General features: G+C 40.3%; 1 protein-coding gene across 7 annotated transcripts in view; it reads right to left on the bottom strand.

The window, feature by feature from the left end:
• The window catches only part of LOC132399553 (protein EFR3 homolog A-like), a 154,625-nt gene that overhangs the window by 40,558 nt on the left and 89,912 nt on the right, over window positions 1-24,155 (bottom strand). For all 7 annotated transcript variants that reach the window (XM_059980036.1, XM_059980081.1, XM_059980072.1 and 4 more), the window contains 4 exons: window positions 20,828-20,965; window positions 8,719-8,797; window positions 7,362-7,497; window positions 2,368-2,517 (listed from right to left, as the gene is read on the bottom strand). In XM_059980036.1, the coding sequence (XP_059836019.1) occupies window positions 2,368-2,517; window positions 7,362-7,497; window positions 8,719-8,797; window positions 20,828-20,965 (503 nt within the window). The remainder of the gene's footprint in view (window positions 1-2,367; window positions 2,518-7,361; window positions 7,498-8,718; window positions 8,798-20,827; window positions 20,966-24,155) is intronic.

The raw sequence follows: 24,155 nt of genomic DNA, 5'->3' as shown, positions 1-24,155 counted from the left end.
AGAAACCATGCTGACTTTGACTTATTTTATCATTATCTCCAGTTGATCATGGGTAAAGCCCTCCCCACCACTGAGCACAGCTACACTGGGTTGTCACAGGCAAGCAGCATTCATCAAAACCCCCCCGCCATCCAGGCCACGCTCTCTTCTCACTGCTGCCTCAGGAAGGTGGAACACGGGCCTCAAGACCCACATCACCAGGTTCAGGAACAGTTATTACCCCTCAACCATCAGGCTGTTAAACCAGTGAGAGTAACTTCACTCACTCCATTCATGAACTGGATTCATTTCAAGGTCCCTTCAGCTCATGTTGCTATTTATTGCCTACTTATTTATTTTTCTTAGTTGTTGGATATTAGTTGTTGCCCGCCCTGTCAGGGACAGTCTTTCATTCTTTCTACTGTGCTTCTTGTCATTACTGTGACTGCCCGCAATAAAAGGAGTCTCAGAATGGTATATGGTGACATCACACGTACATCAATAATAAATGTACTTTGAACTTTTACCAGAAAGAAAACCGCAGGCAATGATGGTTTGGTCTGATTTCACTTCGCACTCCTAAGTCCACCAATATTAGAAACAGAAGGCTAAGGCCTAATTACCAAAGCAACACCAGCAACGTGTAATAAATTTGAATCATGTTCAGTTAACCCCATAACATTAACTGCATCAACAACGAAAGCTGCCAACCTCACAATAATTTCATTCACAGTTAGCAGTGGAATTCACAAATCAAATGATGCAGCTCATCTTTTCTTGTGATCTCAAATCAGTATCATTACTAGCAAGAGGAAAAATACGAGAGCTGGTTCATAAATAATGATGACATTTGATGGAAATAGTTACTATGGTGACAGAGTTTTTTCAAAACACTATAATGCAAGTCTTCAGTCCCCAAGATAAACATAACCCTATATACCAAGCAATAATACCCTATGTTCCTCCCCTCCCAAGCAAACTACATAGTTCCAAACTTGCTGATTATCGGACACCAGCTCCACTAACCACTGAGCAACAGGAGGATTCCACACCTGATTTGAAAACCAAAGGCTGAACTTGCTCCAAGCTAGTTCAGGATCCAAAACTGCAAAGCTTACGTGACAGAACTTTGAACATTTAATTGCTGATAAGATGACAATCAAACCAAGCTCAGTCTGCAAGATAACTGGAAACTATGACAACGGTCAAAGCTACACTGTCAACTGTTTCTTGCCTTTCAAATGTCTCCAGCCATCAGAAACATTCCAAAACAGAACTTATAAACTATTAAAACATCTATAAAATCTGAACATTTTATTTTTAATGTTCTTCCTTACAGCTGTCCTATTAGAGATCAGTAGGATCCTAGACATTAGCCTAGTCCAAGCAGAAGTACAAACGAGGGGTGGTCGATAAGTTTGTGGGCTAAGGTAGAAGGAGTTAATTTTAGAAAACCTAGCACATTTATTTTTCCTACATTTATACACTTAGTCCAGCGGTCATGGAGCATACGGATCCCTTCTTTGTAGAAGTCGGCATCTTGGACCTCCAGTAGTGGTCCACAGCAGGGGTGATTGATAAGTTCATGGCCTAAAGTAGAAGGAGATGAGTTATTCAAACTTTCTGCATTTTCACTCAGAGTTGAACTGCCCGTGCGTGTTGTCCTACCACCTAAGGCCACAAACTTATCAATCACCCCTGCTGTGGACCACCTGGAGGTCCAAGATGCTCTCGTTACATGCATGCGCAGTTCAATTCTTTGAGTAATAATGCAGAAAGTTTGAAGTTAATAACTCATCTCCTTCTACCTTAGACCACAAACTTATCAGTCACCCCTGCTGTGGACCACTTCTACAAAGAACGGATCCGTATGCCCCACAACCGCTGGACTAAGTGTGTAAATGTAGGAGGGGACGATGTTGAAAAATAAATGTGCTAGGTTTTCTAAAATTGACTCCTTCTACCTTAGGCCACAAACTTATCAATCACCCCTCAGAGTGGGAAGACTCCGCAGTACAAATGCTGCACAATTATAAATGCAGCTGGGAAATCATTATGCAGCTCGGTGAACAAATGTGGGACTTCTGCATTTTTTGCGTGCAACCTGACTGCTGACATTTACCCACTCGAGTCCTAGCATTTCACACATATTCTGGACCATAAATTATGCTTGGTGCTACAACGCGGAGCTTAACCAATCAATAAAACTGGTAAATTACACACAACTTCACACCTACTGAAGGCTCAGGAGTTTTTGTGCAAGTTCACTGCATAAAATGGATTTCATGCTAAATATTTTCCATTTCAATTTACACCATTAACATCCATGGAGAATTAGTGTCATCTGTAAATAACACACAATTTCACATTGCTAAAATATGTACTCACCAATCGTTTGGATAATTGCATCCTGAACTACTTTCTCATCATTGCTTGTTGATAAAACACCAGTAGATGCATCCTGATTTGACAACTCAAAATCAACACTGAGGCGCAAGTGTTTCAGCAATGTGTTAAACACCTCTAAAACAGTTGGACCTGACGTGGGAAAACAACTTTATGGTTAGTACTCTACAAGTTATTAACTGTATAACATTTCTAAAAGAAAATACAAATGAAAGGCAAGTCTAAATAAAAGTGATCAAGCACAGTTTGAATTAGACACACAAGCAATTAAGCATTTAGCATGCTATCTCAAAATTTGTAAGCAATTTTAATAAGAATAATCCATAAATACATTTTTACTTCTCCTGTTGGAAATAATCTAAAGAAATCCCACAAGGGGAAAAAAAAACACATATGGGTCATATAGTCCACCTAGATCAGCAACAGATTTGGCTGTGGGACTAGTTCCATAGACTTTTCCCATTGGTCCTTTGGAATGCACCAGATTTATTAGCTCCACTAATCTTCAAGTAAGGGGAAGGAAATAAAGATTGCTAGTAGAAGAGTATTACATTTTACTATTCAATTGAAGATTAAATGTTCTAGTTGTTTTAAAATGTGCATGTGTCTTAATAATTATGATTTTAAGCACTAACTTTAATACTGAAGTTCCTGCATAACCGTGAGCCTAAGCAAAAGACAATAACCAGATCACTGAAGAAGAAACTGTCACCCAGGGCATGAACAACTGGCAGTGTATAAACAGCATTAGGCCTACTCCAAAACTGAGCTAGTCTGCTCACTTTTAAACTTAGACCTATCCCTCTTATGCCTTTCCTATCTAAGCAGTCAAATGGGATTGTGGTGAGCATGCAAGCTGCGGGCCAACAAGGTCCAGTTCCATGTTCTTAGAACACAGAGTACAACACAGCGTCTGGCCATTTAATGTATTTGCCTCTACTACTATATCAGGCAGTGCATTCCAGGCAACCATGACGATGAGTAAAAAACTTACCCCTCGAACCTATCCCCTCTCACCTTCAAAGCATGCCCTCTGATATTACACATTTCTACCCCGGGAAACAGATACTTTCTGTCCATTCCATCTATGCTCCTCATAATCTTGTAAACCTCTATCAGATCTCCCCTCAGCCTCTGATGCTCCAGAGAAAACAGGCCTAGCTTATTCAGGCTCTCATGATAGCACATGCCTTTCAAACCAGGCAGCATCCTGGTGAACCTCCTGTGCACTTTCTCCAAAACCTCAGCATCATTCCTACAGTGGAGCGGACAGAACTGTATGCAATACTCCAGAAATGGCCTTACTGAGTTTTATAAAGTTGTAAATAACCTCCTGACCTTTGAATTCAATGCCTCGACTTATAAAAGCAAGTATTCCATAAGCCTTCTTAACCACCTTATTGACTTGTGTAGCCACTTTCAAGGAGCGATGAACTTGGATCCCAATATCTCTCTGTTCAGCAACGGGTACTTTGCCTTTAGCAGTGTACTATCTCCTTGCATTTGCCCCACTGAGGTGCAACACCTCATGTTTATCTGGGCTAAACTCCATCCGCCATTCCTCAGCCCATATTTTCAACTGTATTATTTGCCAGTCTTCTACATTATCCACAACTCCACCAATCTTGGTGTCATTCTTAAATTTACTAACCTACCCATTCACATTTTTATCCAGGTCATTTACGTACATCACAAGCAGCACAGGTCCCAACACAAATACCCTTGGAAGTCCACTAATTACAGACCTGCAGCTCGAATAAGTCCTTTCAACCACTACCCTCTGTCTTCTATGTACAAACCAGTTCTTAATCCAAACAGCCAATTTGCAGCAGATCCCATGCATCTTAATCTTCTGGTTTCTAAAAGCCATGTAGACAACATCCACAGCCCTACCCTCATCAATCTCTCTCATCATTTTGTCAAAAAAACTCAGTCAAGTTGGTAAGACATGACTTACCCCATAAAAAGCCATGCTGACTCTCCCTAATTAGGCAGTGGGTTTCCAAATGCTCATGTATCCTGTCCCTAAGAATTTTCTCCTCCAATTTCTCTACAACTGACGTGAGTTTCACCAGTCTATAGTTCCAAGGTTTTTCCCTTGTTCCCTTCTTAAATAAAAGTACATAAGCCACTCGCCGGTCCTCTGGGCCCTCGCCTGTGGTGACAGAGGACACAAATATACTGATCAAGGATCTAGCAAACTCATCTCTTGCCTCCTTCAATAACCTGGGGTAAATCCCATCAGGCCCTGGGGACTCATCCACCTTAACAATACTTAGGCGCCCCAATATTTCCTCCTCCTTGACCTCTAAACACTTTAACGTATTTATATACACAGCACTGATCCCCTGGTCCTCCATACCCTTTTCCTAGGTAAATACTAAAGCAATGCACTCCAACTACCTCACTCACATTCTCTACATCCAAGCAAATAGAAACACAGAAAACCTACAGCACAATACAGGCTCTTCAGCCCATAAAGCTGTGCCAACATGTCCTTACCTTAAAAATTACCTAGCTACCCATAGCCTTCTATTGTTCTAAGCTCCATACACCTACCCAGGAGTCTCTTAAAAGACCCTATGGTTTCTGCCTCCACCATGTCGCTGACTAATTTCATGCTCTTACCACTCTATGCATACAAAATTTACCCGATATCTCCTCTGTATCTACGTCCAAGCACCTTAAAACTGTACCCTCTCAAGCCAGCCATTTCAACCCAGGGAAAAACCCTCTGACCATCCACACGATCAATGCCTGTCATCATCTTGTATACCTCTATCAGGTCACCTCTCATCCTCCATTGCTCCGAGGAGAAAAGGCCATGTTCACTCAACCAATTCTCATAAGGAATGCTCCCCAAACCAAGCAACATCCTTGTAACTCCCTTCTGCATCCTTTCTATGGTTTCCACATCCTTCCTTTAGTGAGGCAACCGGCACTGAGCACAGTACTCCAAGTGGGGTCTGACCAGGGTCCAATTTAGCTGCAACATTACCTCTCAGCTCCTAAACTCAATCCCATGATTGATGAAGACCAATGCACCATATGCCTTGTTAACCACAGAGTCAACTTGCAGCAGTTTTGAGTGTCCGATGGACTCAGACCCCAAGATCCGTCTGATCCTCCACACTGCTAAGAGTCTTACCATTAATACTATATTCCACCATCATATTTGACCTACCAAAATGAACCATTTCACACTTATCTGGGTTGAACTCCATCTGCCACTTCTCAGCCCAGTTTTGCATCCTATCAATGTCCTGCTGTAACCCCTGACAGCCCTCCACACTATCCACAACACCCCCAACCTTTGTGTCATTATCAAATTTACTAACCTATCCCTCCACTTCCTCATCCAGGTCATTTATAAAAATCATGAAGAGTAAGGGTCCCGGAACAGATTCCTGAGGCACACCACTGGTCACTGACCTCCATGCTGAATATGATGTGTCTACAACCACTCTTTGCCTTCTGTGGGCAAGCCAGTTCTGGATCCACAAAGCAATGTCCCCTTGGATCCCATGCCTCTTTACTTTCTCAATAAGCCTTGCATGGAGTAAATTATCAAATACCTTGCTGAAATCCATATACACTACATCTACTACTCTTCCTTCATCAATGTGTTTAGTCACATCCTCAAAAAAATTCTATCAGGCCCGTCAAACATGATCTGCCTTTGACAAAGCCAGGCTGACTAGTCCTAATCATATTATACTTCTCCAAATGTTCATGAATCCTGCCTCTCAGGATCTTCTCTATCAATTTACCAACCACTGAAGCAAGACTCACTGGCCTATAATTTCCTGGGTTATCTCTACTTCCTTTCTTGAATAAGGAAACAACATCCGCAACCCTCCAACCCTCCAGAACCTCTCCTGTCCCCAATGATGGTGCAAAGATCATCACTAACGGCTCAGCAATCTCCTCCTTCGCCTCCCACAGTTTGCCTGGGTACATCTTTTTTTGGTCCCGGTGACTTATCCAACTTGATGATTTTCAAAATCTCCAGCACATTCTCTTCCTTAATATCTACATGCTCAAACTTTTCAGTCTGCTGTAATTCATCCTTACAATCACTAAGATCCTTTTTTGTAGAAACCCTCTTCATCGTTAAGTGGTCCAACTCTCTCCCTATTTATCCTTTTACTCCTTATGTATGCACAGAATGCCTTGGGATTCATCTTATTCCAAATTGCCAAGGACTTTTCAAGACCCCTCCTGGCTTTCCTAATTCCCTCCTTTAGTTTTTTTTTCTTGTTTTGTTAAACTCATGTGCTTCACTTGACCTGATTCCTGAAGGTTTACGTATTTTTCCTTTATCTTTTTGACTAAATTCATCACCTCTCTGGAAATCGTAAGTTCTCTCATCTTTCCATCCCCATCCTTCCTTCTAAAAAGATATCTTTCCTGTATTTGTACAATTGATCTTTAAGCACCCTCCACATTTCTGATGTGGACATGCTGGAGAAAAGATGTTCCCAATTAACACTTCTTAGTTAATGCCTAATGCCCTCATATCCTTACCTATAGCTGTCCTGAAAGATGGGGAATTGTGGGTCACTGTTCCCCATATGTTCACCCACGAAAAGGTCAGTCAGTTGGTCAGGCTCAATACCCAACATTAGGCCCCTCCTCTCAATGGACAGCCCACACACTGATTTAAGAAATTTTTCTGGATACACTTAACAAATTCAGCCCCTTACACTAAGGTGATTCCGGTTTATATTAGAGAAGCTGATAATAATCTTGAATCTATGATTCATTGAAAATGCGGAACAAACTACATTCCAGAATAAACGTCAGATACAAAAGAATGATGCAGACGTACACAAACATTCTAGAACGCAGTGGCAGGCTGAGGAGAGAATCAGTAAGTTTATAGTTTACTATTATATTACTCTTACATATACAGCGAATAAAGGAACATGCAATTAACATTACTCGTTACCCCTCCGACTGTTAGCGCTACTTACCAACAGAACCTTTTGCTGCTATAGTAACAGTCTCTAAAAGGACTTGCACAATGCCAGCTCGGACCCTTGGAGAATCCTTGTTGTGAGTGTCCAGGTGTCGAAGAATTTGCTGAATCACATGATGAGAATGCTGAGCCTGTAACATTAGCTATATTGTAATGAGCAAACCAGGAGCACGTGCAACTGAGACATTAGAGAACAACTTTTATGCAAGGCAAGGAAGAGAGCTTTAAAATGAAACTAAGCAGAAAATGTTAAGTTTCCATGCACATTGCACACATTATCTCACTAGACCTTATTGTGGATAAAATGCTATTATAAAAAGGCCCAATAAAAATTAAGCCCACCTGCTTGAAATAAAACATGATGCTGGAAACATCCAGCAGATCAGACAACATGGGAAATGTTTCTGGTTAATGACTCTTAGTGAGAACCAGCAAAAAGAGAAAACAGTTATTTTAAGGATGGAAAGGAATGAATGATACTAAGCGAATGCCTGAGAAGTTAGTTAGGATTGAGCTGTAAACAAGGTCAGCTGCTTCAACGGGTTAATAAGTTACAGACTCGGAACAAAAACGTACAAGCAATCAAATCAAAGGAGCTGAAGGGTAAAAGCAAACAAAGGAAGGTGAAGCTGTGAAATGCAGGGCTGCACGACAAGCCAGGCAGGTCAATTTGTGCTAGCAAGAACTGAGCAAATATCATAGACAGGCTTGTTAAGTCTATAGGGAGTCACCACATGTTGTAAAATTTAATATTAAGCCAGGAGCCGCTAGGTGGCTAGATAGAAAATGAGTTACTGTTCCTCATGCTCACATCGGCTCCTGTAATAACAAAGCAGGAGGCTATGGACAGAAAGGCTAGAGTGGAAATGAGATAAGGGAGATCTTGTGTTCTATGCATCAAATGCCTCATTTTATTGTGTCCCTGGCCTTTTGTTCAAGATTCTCTCTCTTCCTTCATTAACCTATTAGCCAGATCACCTTCATCCCCACAACTCAAATTTACTTTTGTCTCACTCATCCCTCTGTAAAAACTAACTTATTTTTCTATCTTGCCCAGCTCAGCAGAAGGATCTTTGAGCTGAATTGTAAACTCTTTCTCTTTTGACAGACTTTGACTAACCTGCTGAATGTTTTAGCATTTTGTTTTTATTTTGGATTTCTAGCATCTGCAGTTTTTTTTAAATTTCCATGCACTCCAAATGTGCAGACTGTTGACACTGGACTCTTAGCAATTAAATTAGACTTTTCAATATTTTTATTCAAGCCATAATGGACTTAAGTAGATGTAGGAAAAGCAGTAAAATGGCTTTCAGAAATAACAAAAATTGCTTTTCCAAATATTACACACTAACCTGTATGGAATACATTGTAATTTTAAAGCAGGAAACAGCAAATGCATTTGGGTCCCACAAGTGATGGTTGTCTAAATGCCTATTAATAAAAGAATAAAAAAGTATAATTAAAATACATTTCAGAAATTAATCATAGCAAATTTATAATGCAAGCAGTCAGCAGAGTGAACAAGTAAAACCCTGAAGACCAAATTTTTGTTTGGATGATTTATATCAAAATCAGTTTATCTGCATTACATTTATTATTAACCGCGTTATTTTGAAGGGAGGAAAGTATACTAAGTTTCACTTAAAAAACACCAAATTTGACCCAATTATTTCCTGAATGTTGATGAAAGGGTATTCACCAATTATTATTTGTGTGATATTTCTAACATGATAAAATACACCAAGCTATCTCACAGGAAAATTCTGACAATGAAGTTAATATCCAAAACCATGACAAAGTTTCATTAGTATTGGAGGTAAGAGGAGTGGATTAGGTTTCGAAAGGGAATTCCAAATCTCAACCTTGGCAGATGGAGGCTAGGCTACTGAAGTGAAAAAGTTTAAACTGAGGATTTGCTTAATGACCAAACAATTTATTTGTTTTATTTAGCATGGAATAGGCTTTCAGCACTTTGAGCCACACCAATCAGCAGCACTTAACAACCTTGATTTAACCCTATCCTAACCACAGGACAAGTTGCAATGGTCAACTACCCGGTATGGGAGGAAACACGAGGACCTAGAGAAAACTCATGCATTTCACATGGAGGAGGTACAGAGACTTTTACAGAACAGCACCAGAATTGAAATCTGGAATGCGTAACATCGTGCTACAATGTCGGCCGTAAGTGGACAAGACAAAGCAGGACTCAGCAGAGAGTTTTTCAAGTTTTCTTATTACAGTAAACCATGGTCTTTAGAAATGTTAAGGTATATAGAACCACAGACCACTACAGCACAGAAAACAGGCCATTCAGTCCTTCTAGTCTGTGCCAAAACTTTAGTCCGCTAGTCCCACTGACCTGCACCTAGCCCATAATCCTCCAGACCTCTCCCATCCATGTATCTATCCAATTTATTCTTAAAACTTATGAGTGAGCCCACATCTACCACATCAGATGGCAGCTCGTTCCACACACCCACCACTCTGAGTGAAGAAGTTCCCCTAAACCTTTCCCCTTTCACACTAAAGTCATGCCCTCGCATATTTTTCTCTTCTAATCTAAGTGGAAAGAGCCTACTTGCATTTACTCTCTCTATACCCCTATAATTTTGTAAATCTCTATCAAATCCCCGCTCATTCTTCTATGCTCCAAAGAATGAAGTCCTAACCTGTTCAATCTTTCCCTGTAACTCAACTCCTGAAGACCCTGCAACATCCTAGTAAATCTTCTCTGCACTCTTTCAATCTTACTGATATCCTTCCTATAGTTAGGTGACCAGAACTGCACACAATACTCCAAAATATGTCTTATACAACCTCACCATAACATCCCAATTCCTATACTCAATACTTCGATTTATGAATGCCAGGAATCCAAAAGCCTTCATTACAACCCTGTGTACCTCTGATGCCACTTTCAGGGAATTATGTATCTGAACTCCCAGATCCCTTTGTTCCTCTGCACTCCTCAGTGCCCTACCATTTATATTATCTAGTGTTACTGAACAGGGTTGAATTTTTAGTTAAGACATCATTAAATGGGAAGAACAGAACTGTAGAGAACACAAAAGATTCCACAGATGCTGGAAATCAAGAGCAACACACACACAAAATGCTGGAGGAACTCAGCAGGTCAGGCGGCATCTAATGAAATGAATAAAGTCAATAAAGGGCAGGAGGAAGAGTCTGATGGGAGAGGGGAATTGATGAGGAGGTGACAGGCCGGTGAGAAGAGGTAAGAGCCCAGAGTCGGGAATAGAAAAAGAGGGAAGAGGGGGTTAAAAACTACCAGAAGAAGAAATTGATGCTCATGCCATTAGATTGGAGGCCACCTAGACATACTAAGAGATGTCGTTCCTCCACCCTGAGAGTGGCCTCATTGTGGCAAAAAAGGTAATCATGGACTGATTTGGTGGACTGGGAATAGGGATGGGGACTGAAATGGTTGGCCAGTGGGAAATTCGCTTCTGATAGATAGAACAGAGGTGCTCGACAAAGCAGTCCTCCAATGTAAAGGAGAACGCATGGGGAGTATCGGACACAATAGTCGACCCTAACATATTCACAGGTGAAACGCTGTTTCACCTGGTAGGACTGTTTGGGGCCCTGAATAGAGGCAAGTGACATGTCGCTTGCAGGGATATGTGCCAGGAGGGAGATTGGCGGGGAGGTATGAACGGACAAGGGAATCACAGAGGGAATCACAAGATGTGCTTGGTGGTAGGATCCCATTGAAGATGGCAGAAGTTACAGAGAATGATATGTTGGATGCGGAGATGGGGTGGTAGGCAAGATCAAGGGGAACTTTATCTCTGTCGCTGTTCAGGCAGCGGGAAGATGGGGTGAGTGCAGATGTCTAGGAAATGGAAGAGAAATGGCTGAGGATAGCTTCAATGATGGAGGAAGCTAAACCCCATTCTTTGAAGACATCCTGGAAAGAAGAGCATCATCCTGGGAACTGATGCAGCGCAGATGAAGGAATTGAGAAAAGGGAATACCATTTTTACAGAAGACAGGGTGGAAAGAGGTATAGTCAAGAAAGCCATGGGAATCAACAGGTTTATAAAAGATGTTGTTAGTTTGTCTCCAGAGATGGAGAAAGACAGATCAAGAAAGGGGAAAAGGGAGCCAGAAGTGAACCAATGAACCAAATGAATTTAACGGCAGAGTGGAAGCTGGAAGCAAATTTGATGAAATTTACAAGCTCAGCATGGATACAGGAAGCAGCACCAATGAATTTATCAATGTAGTGCAGGTTGAGTTATCAGGGAAGGCTTGGAATATGGATTGCTCTACATTGCCAATGAAAAGGCATTCATAGCTGGAATATAGTCATGATATTTAAGTCTAACATTCCTAACTTCCTTCAAGTAAATTACATTTGTTTTAACGTCTTCCTGGAATGATACTTTTGACAATTAGGTACAATATTCTAACTAGTATTTAATATAGACTTAGCATAGCTTACTTGCTTTTATAAATTTTTATTTTCTGGCAAAACATTTCACTGCCTTTTTAAATAGGATTTTTACTATCCAGCTCCAAGGATTGGTGTATGAATACTCTCAAACTCCACAGTTCCACACCATTAAAACTGAACCAGTTACTATTTTTACTCAAATTCTTGGAGGATGAATGCAATACATCTCTGCATTGAATTCTGTCTACCCACTTCAATGGCATTCATCTGAATTTCATTAACACTTTTCTCACACTTCTCTACAAGTTTTAACTCTTTGTCCTCACAAGTCTGGAGACGAAACTGAGCTGAGTTACAAAGCCTCCTTATAAGTATCAATTGTTCTAACACGGCTATAACCAAGTAGTTCATCAAATACCTTTTAAAAGATACCACGATTTAAACAAAGGATCAAGGACAGTTAAAATGTTTAAAAAAACAAGTTAAAGCATTAGGAAGGTAACAATCATGAAAAGGTCTAATTATTGTCAGATAGTTGAATTCAAAAGGAAGGGGTGTATACTACAGAGAATAGTTGAACAAAAAATGAAGCATATTCTGTCTATCAATGTAGTGCAGGTTGTCCATATGCAGTCCATATTCCAAGTTGAGGTGCAACTTGGCACTAACATTGTTATTCACACAACTTAAGAAAATTCAGATTAATCTCTTACATGGAGAAGAGGGCTTCAGAAAGGTTTTGTGGAACCTCTTGAAGCAATATTCAGGATCCTGAATCCTACAAGATGCTGGTGAGGCCTAATTTGAAGTATTGTGTGCAGTTTTGGTTTCCTACCTGTTGGAAAGATGTCAATAAGATTGAAAGAGTGCAGAGAAAATTTACAAGGATTTTGCCAGGACTTGAGGAGTTTCATTATGGATAAAGGTTAAATAGGTTAAAATTGTATTCCCTAGAATGTAGAAGATTGAGATGAGATTTGATAAAGGTATACAAGTTATGAGAGGTATAGATTGGGTAAAACAAGCAGGCTTTTTCACCGAGGTTGGGTGAGACTAGAACTAAGGTCCTGGGCTAAGGGTGAAAGACGAAACTTTTAAGGGGAACATGAGAGGGAAGTTCTTCATTCAGAAGGTGGTAAGAGTGTAGAATGAGCTGCCAGTGGAAGTGGTAGATGCGGGTTCCGTTTCAACATTAAAGAGAAATTTGGATAGGTACAAATATGGAATGGTATGAATGGCTATGGCCCCTGTGCAGATCAATGGGACGAGGCAGATTACTAGTTAAACTCAGACTAGATGAACATAGAGCTTGTTTCTGTGCTGTTGTTTTCAATGACTAACCCAATGGGAAAATCTGTACAGAGATACCAGCATAACTGAAAAATAAAAGGTTCAGCTTTGCTGTTTCATCATATGTAAATTGATGTTTTTCAAGGAACTACAGAGTATTTTTTAAAGATCAAACACATCCATACCTTACAGTTAGTCTAAAGAAAAATATTCAAAAATATTACATAGTATGTATTCTAATAACTAGTTTCCAAAGTATGACAGTGATTTTATGTGCAAATATTGTATAATTTTACAATTTAAAAACAGAATAAAAAATCGTGTGCTGTCACAAATTAACCAAAACACCAAGTTTTTGAATTATGTACATTATAGCAAGAATATTTTCATTACATACACTGTAATTTTTAAATTAGGAAATTAGCACTTCACAGCACTACTGGGATTGTAATAGGCAATGCAAAACATACTAACTACAACCCTTTCATCTGCTTTTTCTTTGACATGAACAAACACCCTGCAGATTAAAGCTCCGGTTCTGGTTACCTTGTTAAAGGTTTGTGCAAGCTGCGGGATAAGTTAAATGTCATCTGTCTGCTCATTGTTCTTTTTTTAATTGGTTGCTACTTTCAAATCAGCTAATGAAGTTTAAAGAAAATCTGATCCTTTTGCAGTTAGAGAAAGGTGCATTAAATAGTCCTGAGAGAGAAAGCAAAATCTCACCAGCTGGACAAATGAACTGGAGTTATCAATGAATCAGAGTCAAAATATCTTAGAAACAGGCCCTTTGGCCTCCTCTGCCTATGCTGAGCATCATGCCTCTCTATAATAATGAGGGTGGGGATCATTGTAAGCAAAGTTAAGGAACAACAAAACATTTCTATTTACCTGTATTAATTTCATACTACTCTAGGTTTTGCTTATTTAAGTACCTGTCCAGCTGCCTATTAAATGTTTTAATATTGCTACTGCAATTATCTCCTCAGCTCATTCCAGATACTAATTAATGTGAAAAGTTGAGCTCTCAGATCCCTTTAAACCTCTTCCTTATTACTTGGTAGAATGTTCTCTAGCTTTAGACACCACTATCAGAGAAAGCAAACAGGCTATCAATCTATGCTTCTCAATTTTAAATTCCTCTTTGATAATCACTTTTCAGTCTCCTTTGTTCCATGGAAAGCAGACCCAGCCTATCCAATCTATCCTAACAACTCAAGCCCTCCTACCCAGATAATACCCTTGTCAGTATTTTCTGTACCCGCTCTAGCTTAATCACAACTTTCCTATAGTGCAGTGACCAGAACTGCACCTTTTATATAAGTGTAACACAACATCCCAACTCTTGTATTTCATGCCTTGCCAATAAAGGCCAACATGCCATAAATCACTTTCACGTTCTGTGTACCTACCTACCTATGCTGTCACTTTCAGGGATGCATGTCCTTGCATCCTAACATCTTCCAGCTCAGTAATAAACCCCAAGGCCCTGTCATTCACTGTCTATATCCTGCTTTAGTTCAATTTCTCAAAATGCATCCTGCTCTGGCTTAACTTCCCAAAACATCACACCACACCTGTTTGTCCTAAATTCCATCTGCCATTACCTTGCCCACACTCCCAGTTGATCTACATCTTGTCTTAACCTCAAAACTCCTTCACTGCCGGTGACAGCAATAATTTAAATGTCATCTTCAAACCCGCTAAATCTGTCAGAAATCATTAAGAATAAAAGAACCCACCACTGCTATACTGACTCCAATCTCTAAACTAATTTTAGCTATATTACCTTGGATCCCATGATCTAATCTTCCAGGCAAGCCAATTGTGTGGGATTTTGTCAGAGGCCTTACTAAATTCATGGCCTTGCCCTCAACAATCCTCTCATTTACCTCCTTTAAAATTCTCACTTAAATTTGAGCTGCAATTTTACATGCCCTGTATCTATCACCAATCTGTTCTTGCTTTTCTTAATTCAAATAAATTCTGCCTCACCAAATCCCTTCTCAGAACTTTCCTACCAATAAAGCAAGACTCAGCAGCCTGTACTTCCTTAATTACTTAAACAAGGGCTCATTAGCTAACTTTCAGCTTTGTGGTAATTTATCTCTGACTCAAAGATACAAAACTGTCTAACAGGGCCCCAGACACTTCTTCCCTTGTTTCTCATAATATTCCAGGATCCATATAATCAAGATCCAGAGATTTATCTACCTTTGAATTTCAAGACCTTCAACATCTCTTCCATCATAATACTGACATGCTCCAAACCATCATTGCTCATCTCCCAGAATTCATTTGCTTTCGTGTTCTTCATCACAGACAAGAATTCATTTAGACCTCGCCATTTCCACTGACTCTACATTGATCGATAAGGGGCTATATTCTCCAACAGCCATCCTTTTAGTCCTAATATACTTAGAGAATCTTTCAGGATGATTCTTTATCTAATTTGCCAGGGATAACTATTGGCTCCAACTCGACGGCTGTGAAAGTTGATGAAGGCTGCAACAAATCCATCAGCTCCAATTGTCGTTGTTTCCATGCCATTGGAATCAGTTGGTTGAGTTGTGAAGTATGTGCTTCTTAGAGTGCAAAATCAAGTACATGTTAAACAAATACACGCACAGGGTCATCACTCTGTGGGCCTAGATCAACAGAACGAAACCATCATCCTCGACCTCGAGGGATAGCCACGACGATCTATTTTTGCCCTAAGTTTCTTGCTCATGTACTAAATATCGATTGGCATCTCCCTAGAGCAGGGGTTTAGATGGGATGGAGTTTGTTAGGTGTGTTCAGGAAGGTTGACTGACACAGTATGTAGATACGCCTACAAGATGAGAGGCTGTACTTGATCTGGTATTGAGAAATAGAACCTGGTCAGGTGTCAGGTCTCTCAGTGGGAGAGCATTTTGGATATGGGGGAATCACAATTCTATCTCCTTTACCATAGCACTGGAGAGGGATAGGAACAGATAAGTTAGGAAAGCGTTTAATCAGAGTAAGGGGAAATATGAAGCTATCTGGTAGGAACTTGGAAGTATAAATTGGGAACAGATGTTCTCAGGGAGCTGTATGGCAGAAATGTGGCAAATGTTCAGGGGATATTTGCATGGAGCATTTCAATGAAACAGGGATAGGATGTTATGGTACAGGAACCGTGGTGTACAAAGACTATTGAAAATCTAGTCAAGAAGAAAAGCTAATGAAAAGTTCAAAAAACTAGGTAATGACAGAGACCTAGAAGATTATAAGGCTAGCAGGAAGGAGCTTAAGGAGCTTAAGAATGAAATTAGGAGATCCAGAAAGGGCCATGAGAAGGCCTTGGCGAGCAGGATTAAAGAAAACCCCAAGACATTCTACAAGTATGTGAAAAGCAAGAGGATAAGATGCGAGAGTATAAGACCAATCAAGTGTGAAATTGGAAAAGTGTGTATGGATCTGGAGGAGATAGCAGAGGTACTTAGTGAATACTTTACTTCAGTATTCAGTACGGAGAAGGATCTTGACAATTGTCAGGATAACTTACACAAGATTGAAAAGCTTAAGCATATAGACATTAAGAGGATGTGCTGAAGCTTTTGGAATGCATCAAATTGGATAAGTCTCCGGGATTGGACGAGATGTACCCCAGGCTACTGTGGGAGGCAAGGGAGAAGATTGCTGAGCCTCTGCCGATGATCTTTGCATCATCAATGGGGACGGGAGAGGTTTCAGAGGATTGAAGGGTTGCAGATGTTGTTCCCTTATTCAAGAAAGGGAGTAGAGATAGCCCAGGAAATTATAGAGTAGTGAGTCTTACTTCAGTGGTTGCAAAGTTGATGGAAAAGATCCTGAACATTTGGAGAAGTATATTATGATTAAGAATAGTCAGCATGGCTTTGTCAAAGGCAGGTTGTGCCTTATGAGCCTGACTGAAATTTTTGAGGATTGACTAAACACATTGATGAAGGTAGAGTAGTAGATGTAATGTATATGGATTTCATCAAGGCATTTGATAATGTAACCCATGCAAGACTTATTGACAAAGTAAGGAGGCATGGGATCCAAGGGGACTTTGCTTTGTGGATCCAAAATTGGCTTGCCCACTGAAGGCAAAAATGTGGTTGTAGACAGGTTAAATTCTGCATAGAGGTCGGTGACCAGTAGTGTGCCTCAGGGATCTGTTCTGGGATGCTTACACTTTATGATTTTTATAAATGACCTGGTTGAGGAAGTGGAGGGATGGGTTAGTAAATTTGCTGATGACACAAAGGTTGGGGTTGTTGAGGATAGTGTGGAGGGCTGTCAGAGGTTACAGCAGGACATCAATAGGATGCGAAACATGGCTGAGAAGTGGCAGATGGAGTTCAACCAGATGAGGTGGTTCATTTTGTTAGTTCATATATGATGGCAGAATATAGCATTAATGGTAAGACTCTTGGCAGTGTGGATATTCGGAGGGATCTTGAGATCGGAGTCCATTGGACACTCAAAGCTGTTGCACAGGTTGACTCTGTGATTAAAAAGGCATACGGTGTATTGGCCTTCATCAACCATGGGATTGAGTTTAAGAGCCAAGAGGTAATGTTGCAGCTATATAGGACCCTCATCAGACCTCACTTGGAGTACTGTGCTCAGTTTTGGTCACTTCACTATAAGAAGGATGTGGAAACTATAGAAAGGGTGCAAAGGAGATTTCCAAGGAAATTGACTGGTAATGGGAGCATGCCTTATGAGAATAGGTTGAGTGAACGCGGCCTTTTCTCCTTGGAGCGGTGCAGGATGAGAGGTGACCTGATAGAGGTGTACAAGATGATGACAGGCATTGATTGTGTGGATAGTCAGAGGCTTTTTCCCAGGGCTGAAATGGCTAGCAAGAGAGGGCACAGTTTTAAGGAGCTTGGAAGTAGGTACAGGGGAGATGTGAGGGGTAAGTTGTTTTTTTTTTAAAAATGCAGAGAGTGGCGAGTGCATGGAATGGGCTGCCAGTGACAGTGCTGGAGGCAGATACGATAGGGTCTTTTAATAGACTCCTGGATAGATACATGGAGCTTAGAAAAATAGAAATCTATATGTAACCCTAGATAATTTTTAAAGTAAGTACATGCTTGTCACGGCATTGTGGGCCAAAGGGCCTGTATTGTGCTGTAGGTTTTTTATGTTTCTTTGTGCTCCTACATTCCTTGTATCCCCAAAAGTACTTATTTGCTCCCTATACCTGAAACACAAGTTTTCTTTTCTTAACTTATGAACCAAGGTTTCCTAATTAAGCAAAAGGATAATACGGCAATTAAAGGGTCATCACTGTACCATATGCTGCAGACAGCATTTCCCAGCTTAGTTTTTAAACAGTCAGGATTATAGGAAAATGACTGTGCTGCTCCTTTCATTAATCACAACAACTCTGTGCAAGACAATTATAAACTTCATGCTGCAATCACTATCCTCTTCATAAGCCCAGTCCATGGAGTGGACCAAAGCCTCTCATGGCTCAGGTATCAAGTGGGCCAGCCTATTGTACTGGGAGTTTTCATATACACTGGGGGGTGGGGGGGGGGGGAAATGCTTTTTACCTTCATGTTTTCCTTCATCTTCACACCAGTCTTTTTTGTTGTTCTGGCTGCTATGGGAAGTGTTCTGGTCCAGAAGATATAGGGATTTCTGACTTGTTGGCAAAATGGATTCAAAATTGGTTGTGTGATTGGAGGCAGAGGGCCGTCGTGGATGACCTGTGTTGTGATCTAATGGATCTTTGGAAGTCAAGATTGGGGCATAAAATTTATAGCTAAGCAATTTTATTAAATGTCGTGGTAATGAACAAAGAAAAGGAAGCTGAGAGGTCAAGGGATAAAGAAGTGATGGTCATCTCATACTCCAACTAGAGATAACAAAATTCCAGTGATAACAATTAACTTATAGTCAGATTCATGTGGCTTTTGAAAACCAAGCTTCGAAAAAAATATGGATGCAACTATACCATAATTACTAGAAAGTTCACTGAACAATTACATGTATGTATATGGATGATTATATAAAAATATAAGCATAGGTGAGTTAAACTACAAGGAAAATTCAAGAAAATTATAATTCTAAACCCCTAATTCAAAATCTGACTGTAAACTACAAGGATTGGTGCTGGAACCTTTGTTGTTTCTAATTGTGAATGAGAATGTAGATGGTCTGAATAGTAAGCTTGCAAATGACATTAAATATTGGAGTTGTGGACAGCAATAAAGACAGTAACACACACAAAATGCTGGTAGAACACAGCAGGCTAGGCTGCATCTATAGGGAGAAGCAATGTCGACGTTTCAGGCCGAGACCCTTCGTCAGGACAATAAAGACAATAAAGGATACAACAGGCAAGTCAGGTAGAGCAGGAGCAAATGGTGTTTTAGCCAATCAAGTGCAATGCATTTTGGAAGGGAAAATTGTGGTATATATACTGTAAATGGCAAAGACATTATGGGCATTTATGCAGAGAGACCCAGGAGTGCAAGTTCATAGCTTCCTGAAAATGGCATCAGAGGGTGATAGGAAGGTGAAAAAAAATTCATATGCTGGGCTTCATAAGCAGAGATACCGAGTACGAACGTTGGTCACGTTGCAGAAAGGATGTGGCAGCAAGCAAGAATTATGGAGAATAGATTCATCGGGATGTTGCCTGCAATGGAGAGCCAGAAAAATAAGGAGTGTTTGGATAGGTTTGGTTTATTCTCAATGGAACACAGAAGCATATAAAATAAGTGAAGTGCATGAATAGGACAGACAGTCAGAACCATTTTTCAGGGCAGGGAGTCTAGAAATGAAAGGAGATTTGAGAGGGATGTGGCTCATTCACCACACTCACTCACAATCCAGAGGTTGAGGAATGAGCTACCAGAGGACATGGTGGAAGCAGATAGAACCATATTGTTTAAAAGGAATTTGGACAGGTAATTAGACTGGGAAGGTTCCAGGGAAATACAAGCCTAATGGGTTGCAGACAACCTGTATTTGCATAGCTAGGTGTCATGGTTGACACGTTGGCTGAAAGGGACCATTTTTGGGCTGCGGTTCTGATTCTTTGTCCACTTTCAGGAAAAACATTGCTGAGTATTTATGCCCTATTATGCACCACGAGGGTGGTCCAATTTCTAGGCACACGTTCTATTCAGTTTTATGGCCAAAAACCCAAAAGAAGCAGCATGGAATGACAGAACTCTCTGATTGCAAGTTATAACATATTTAACAAATTCCAGAGCAAATACAGTAACTCTGGAACAAAAGAATTATCTTTTTAAAATAGAAATTCTACATTAATGCCCAACAATATACTATATATGGCAGTTGCATCTCAAGCACGTGTTGCTGCTGTACCTCCCAGAAGTGTTAACCAGCCTAGGCCCACCCACATTCATACGGCCTCAGTAAAACTCATGTTACATTTATTTACAGTGGGTGTTACTTGAATTATCTCTTTCTTCCCTTGAGCTGCCACTGCCTGATATGAAGGTGGTCTAACTTGACCAAAACCTCGCCTTACTTTCCCATTTCTCTCATTAAGGGAAAGACTTAATTAACAGCACCTACCACATAAAGACGCTTCACAATTTTCTTCCTTCCCTTTTACTGAACAAACCTTAAAGTACACCTGCTTCTCACTCCTTCGCCATTGCCCACTCCATATTTAAATTAACATATCGTTCAATCTGAACTGACTTTCAAATGAAAGCAGTTTTAAGTTTTACTCTCTACTGTCTGGGAAGAAGCACTATACAACTTACACTAGTACAGGTCTGATGGCATTGTTCATGTTACCATAGGCAGCTCGACTCAGCAATTCACGGAAGCAACTCTCTGCTAGAGTCGCAGGGTTCTCATCTTTATCAGCAGCTCGTGATATTGATGGATGGTTGCTTCTGCTGAAAAACGAAAGCAGAATATTAAACATATATCTTAAATTATGGTTATACATATGCTTCATAATAATTTTTAATTTTGAACCAGATAAAATCAATGAAGCAATAATTAATTTTACTTGCAACATGAGTGAATCTGCAGATGCTGGGAATCCTCCGCAACTTCCGCCACCTCCTATGGGATCCCACCACCAGCCACATCTCCCCCTCCCCCCACTCTGGGCTTTCCGTAGGGATCGCTCCCTACGAGACTCCCTCGTCCATTCATTCCCCCCCCCCCCCCCCCATCCCCACCGACCTCCCTCCAGGCACTTATCCCTGCAAATGGAAAAAGTGCTACACCTGACCCCACACTACGTCCTTCACCACCATCCCAGGCCCCAGACAGTCCTTTCAGGTGAGGCACCACTTCACCTGCGAGTCAACTAGGGTGATATACTGTATCCGGTGCTCCCGATGTGGCCATTTATACATTGGGGAGACCCGCCGCAGACTGGGAGACCATTTCACTGAACACCGGCGCTCAGTCCTCCAGCAGTGGCGGGATCTCTCTGTGGCCACACACTTCAATTCCACAGACCACTCCCACTCCGACATGTCTGTCCATGGCCTCCTCTACCGTCAAGATGAGACCACATGCAGGTCGATGGAACAATACCTTATCTCCCGCCTAGGTAGCCTCCTACCTGCCAGCATGAACATCCAACTCACAGACCTCCGTTGATATCCCAGCCCCCCCTTATTGCACACCTATCTATAATTTTAGTCTGGTTCTCTTTCTCTCTTTTTCCCCCCTCACTATATTCTCCCCCCAGCCCTACCCTTCTTTCTCTTATTTCCCATAATTCTCCACCTTCTTCCAGCCCATTTCCCTCCAGCCTATCACTTCCCAGCTCTCTACTTCATCCCTCCCCACACTTCTAACCCCCTCTTGACCATCCCATGTTACTTCACTCCTGAGGAAGGGTTTCGGCCCGAAATGTCGTCACTACCTCCTCCCATAAATGCTGTCTGGCCTGTTGAGTTCTGCCAGCATTTTGTGTTTTTTTAATTAATTTTACTTGTACAGGTCCGAAAATTTAAAATCCAATGTAACATACCAACAAGGAACAAAACCCCCTAGGTGTGAACATTGTGTCAAGAAAGTAAATTTAGCAGAACCATTAGCAGTTTTGTTCACTGCCAACAAAGTGGACCCATATCTTGTCAGCGCCATCTTTGCAAACACAAATGCATGACTTTGTACTAACCAATGATAAAAAAAAGCCATTAAAATGAAACTACAATTTCAGTATCTGTCCAATCTTTTGTCTGGTCTGTTATTCTGGTGTGTAGCTGGAAGCACAAGAGTTCCGCTACATCCATACTCTCAAATTTGCGAAGGAGAATGAAGAAATTGCGATTTTAACGTGCAGCAATCAGATTTCATGGTTTGTTCCTACAACACCTGTCAAAACATTGGGCATTCAGTACTATGAAAGGTGTTAAATCAAAGGAAATGTTACTTTCCCCTATTTACCTTACTGCTTAATAACAAGTTTTCTTAGCACTTCTTACTTTATGCCCGAACAAAGAGGTTTAATCTTTACTTGAACAATGTGTGCAATTCCAAACAGAAAATAACACTAGGGAAAACAAATCTTAATGAGCATAAACTTTACCCTATAATAAGAACTTTCACTACCACTACAATTATGTCAGGTGGTTTTACACCCAATGTAACTGCAAAATCAACCTTGGAAAACTGGACAGCATGATCAACCATGATCTTAATGAATACAGAGCAGGTTCAGCAGGCCAAATGGCCTACTCCTGCTCCTATTCTTATGTTCTTATGTATGTTACCCAGCATTCCTGATACCTGGTTGATGGTAAACACGAGCACAAAATTGCCAATTTAGAAAACTATTTAATGGCCATTCATAAGATGTGTAATTCTCTTCCACAAATATCATAAATTATAGCCACAACACATTTGAAGGGGGCAAGTGGAGATGATCCTATGAAGTAATTTGAACTAAAGTCAGAATATATTGGTGGAGACGATTACTAATTCATTGGAACAGAAACACAAAAGCGAAAAATTGGCAAGGGTTCATATGGCTAAAATAAGACGACTATTCGTTTTTCTTCACTCAACATCAAAGAGGAGCTTTTTTTCTGGAAAGTTGAGAAGATTTGAGCACAAGTTGGATATTGTTATTGATGTATCGGCTCATATACTTCAGGACAATTAAAAACACTGGCTGTATGTGTAGTTATGTCCTGATGCATTTTGACTTCCACGACTATGTTGCACTTTTCCACATGCTTTATTTTGCTCAATTCCTTGAGCACATCCCAAGGTCAGTTGTAACAGCAGCACAGAGACCCCAAGTAACTGTTGTACATTAATTGCAAATCTCACATGAAAGATAAAAATTTGGTTGAGTCTTGGTCCAAATTGTTGACTGTGCCCTTCTCCATAGATACAGCCTGGCTTGCTGAGCTCCTCCAGCATTTTGTGTGTGTTGGTAACACTATTATTATGCTACTAGCTAGGAAGTCGTTTTTCCATAAAATATTAATTTACAGACTAATCTGTAGTATCAAAATTCATTTGCTCAATATCAAATTCAAGGTTTACTAAAAAGGAACCACTGCACATTTCAGATCTGGAAACTGGAGCTCATGCTACATATAATGTTCAAAGGCAGGTCATTTAGACTGATAACCCTAGAATAGACTTTCAGACTAGCTGTTAGCAAATCCAATAGAATATGTTGTGACAATGGCAAGATCAGGTAAAGTGGGACCGGAAAGCAAGAGTGGAGACATTTTACAAAAATCACTATCAAAGTTCTCTAGAAATCAGCTGCGTAAAAAGGAATGGCAACAACATTTACAGGGTTGCTGAAACTACAGTTTGCATAGGGCCTATTGCTGTGTCCAGTCCTTTTCTTTCTTTTTCAATCTTTTTATTGAGTTTCATATATACATATAAAAGAACATAACATAATAATGAGTAAATTATGAATACAATAGACTTGAGATCGCGTTAATAATAAGATAACAATATCCTATTAAACATCAACAGAAAAAAATACCTTAATCAATCAAGTCCATATGATTATATATGAAAAAAAAACAAAAATAACTATTAAAAGAAGAAAAAATTTGAAAATATGTGAAAAAAAATATATATTAAGAAAAA

This window comes from Hypanus sabinus, chromosome 1, assembly GCF_030144855.1.
Source record: "Hypanus sabinus isolate sHypSab1 chromosome 1, sHypSab1.hap1, whole genome shotgun sequence".
In the NCBI taxonomy this organism is placed as follows: Eukaryota; Metazoa; Chordata; class Chondrichthyes; order Myliobatiformes; family Dasyatidae; genus Hypanus; species Hypanus sabinus.
The sequence above is the reverse complement of the archived record's forward strand: the minus strand, read 5'-3'. Positions and strand labels throughout refer to the sequence as shown.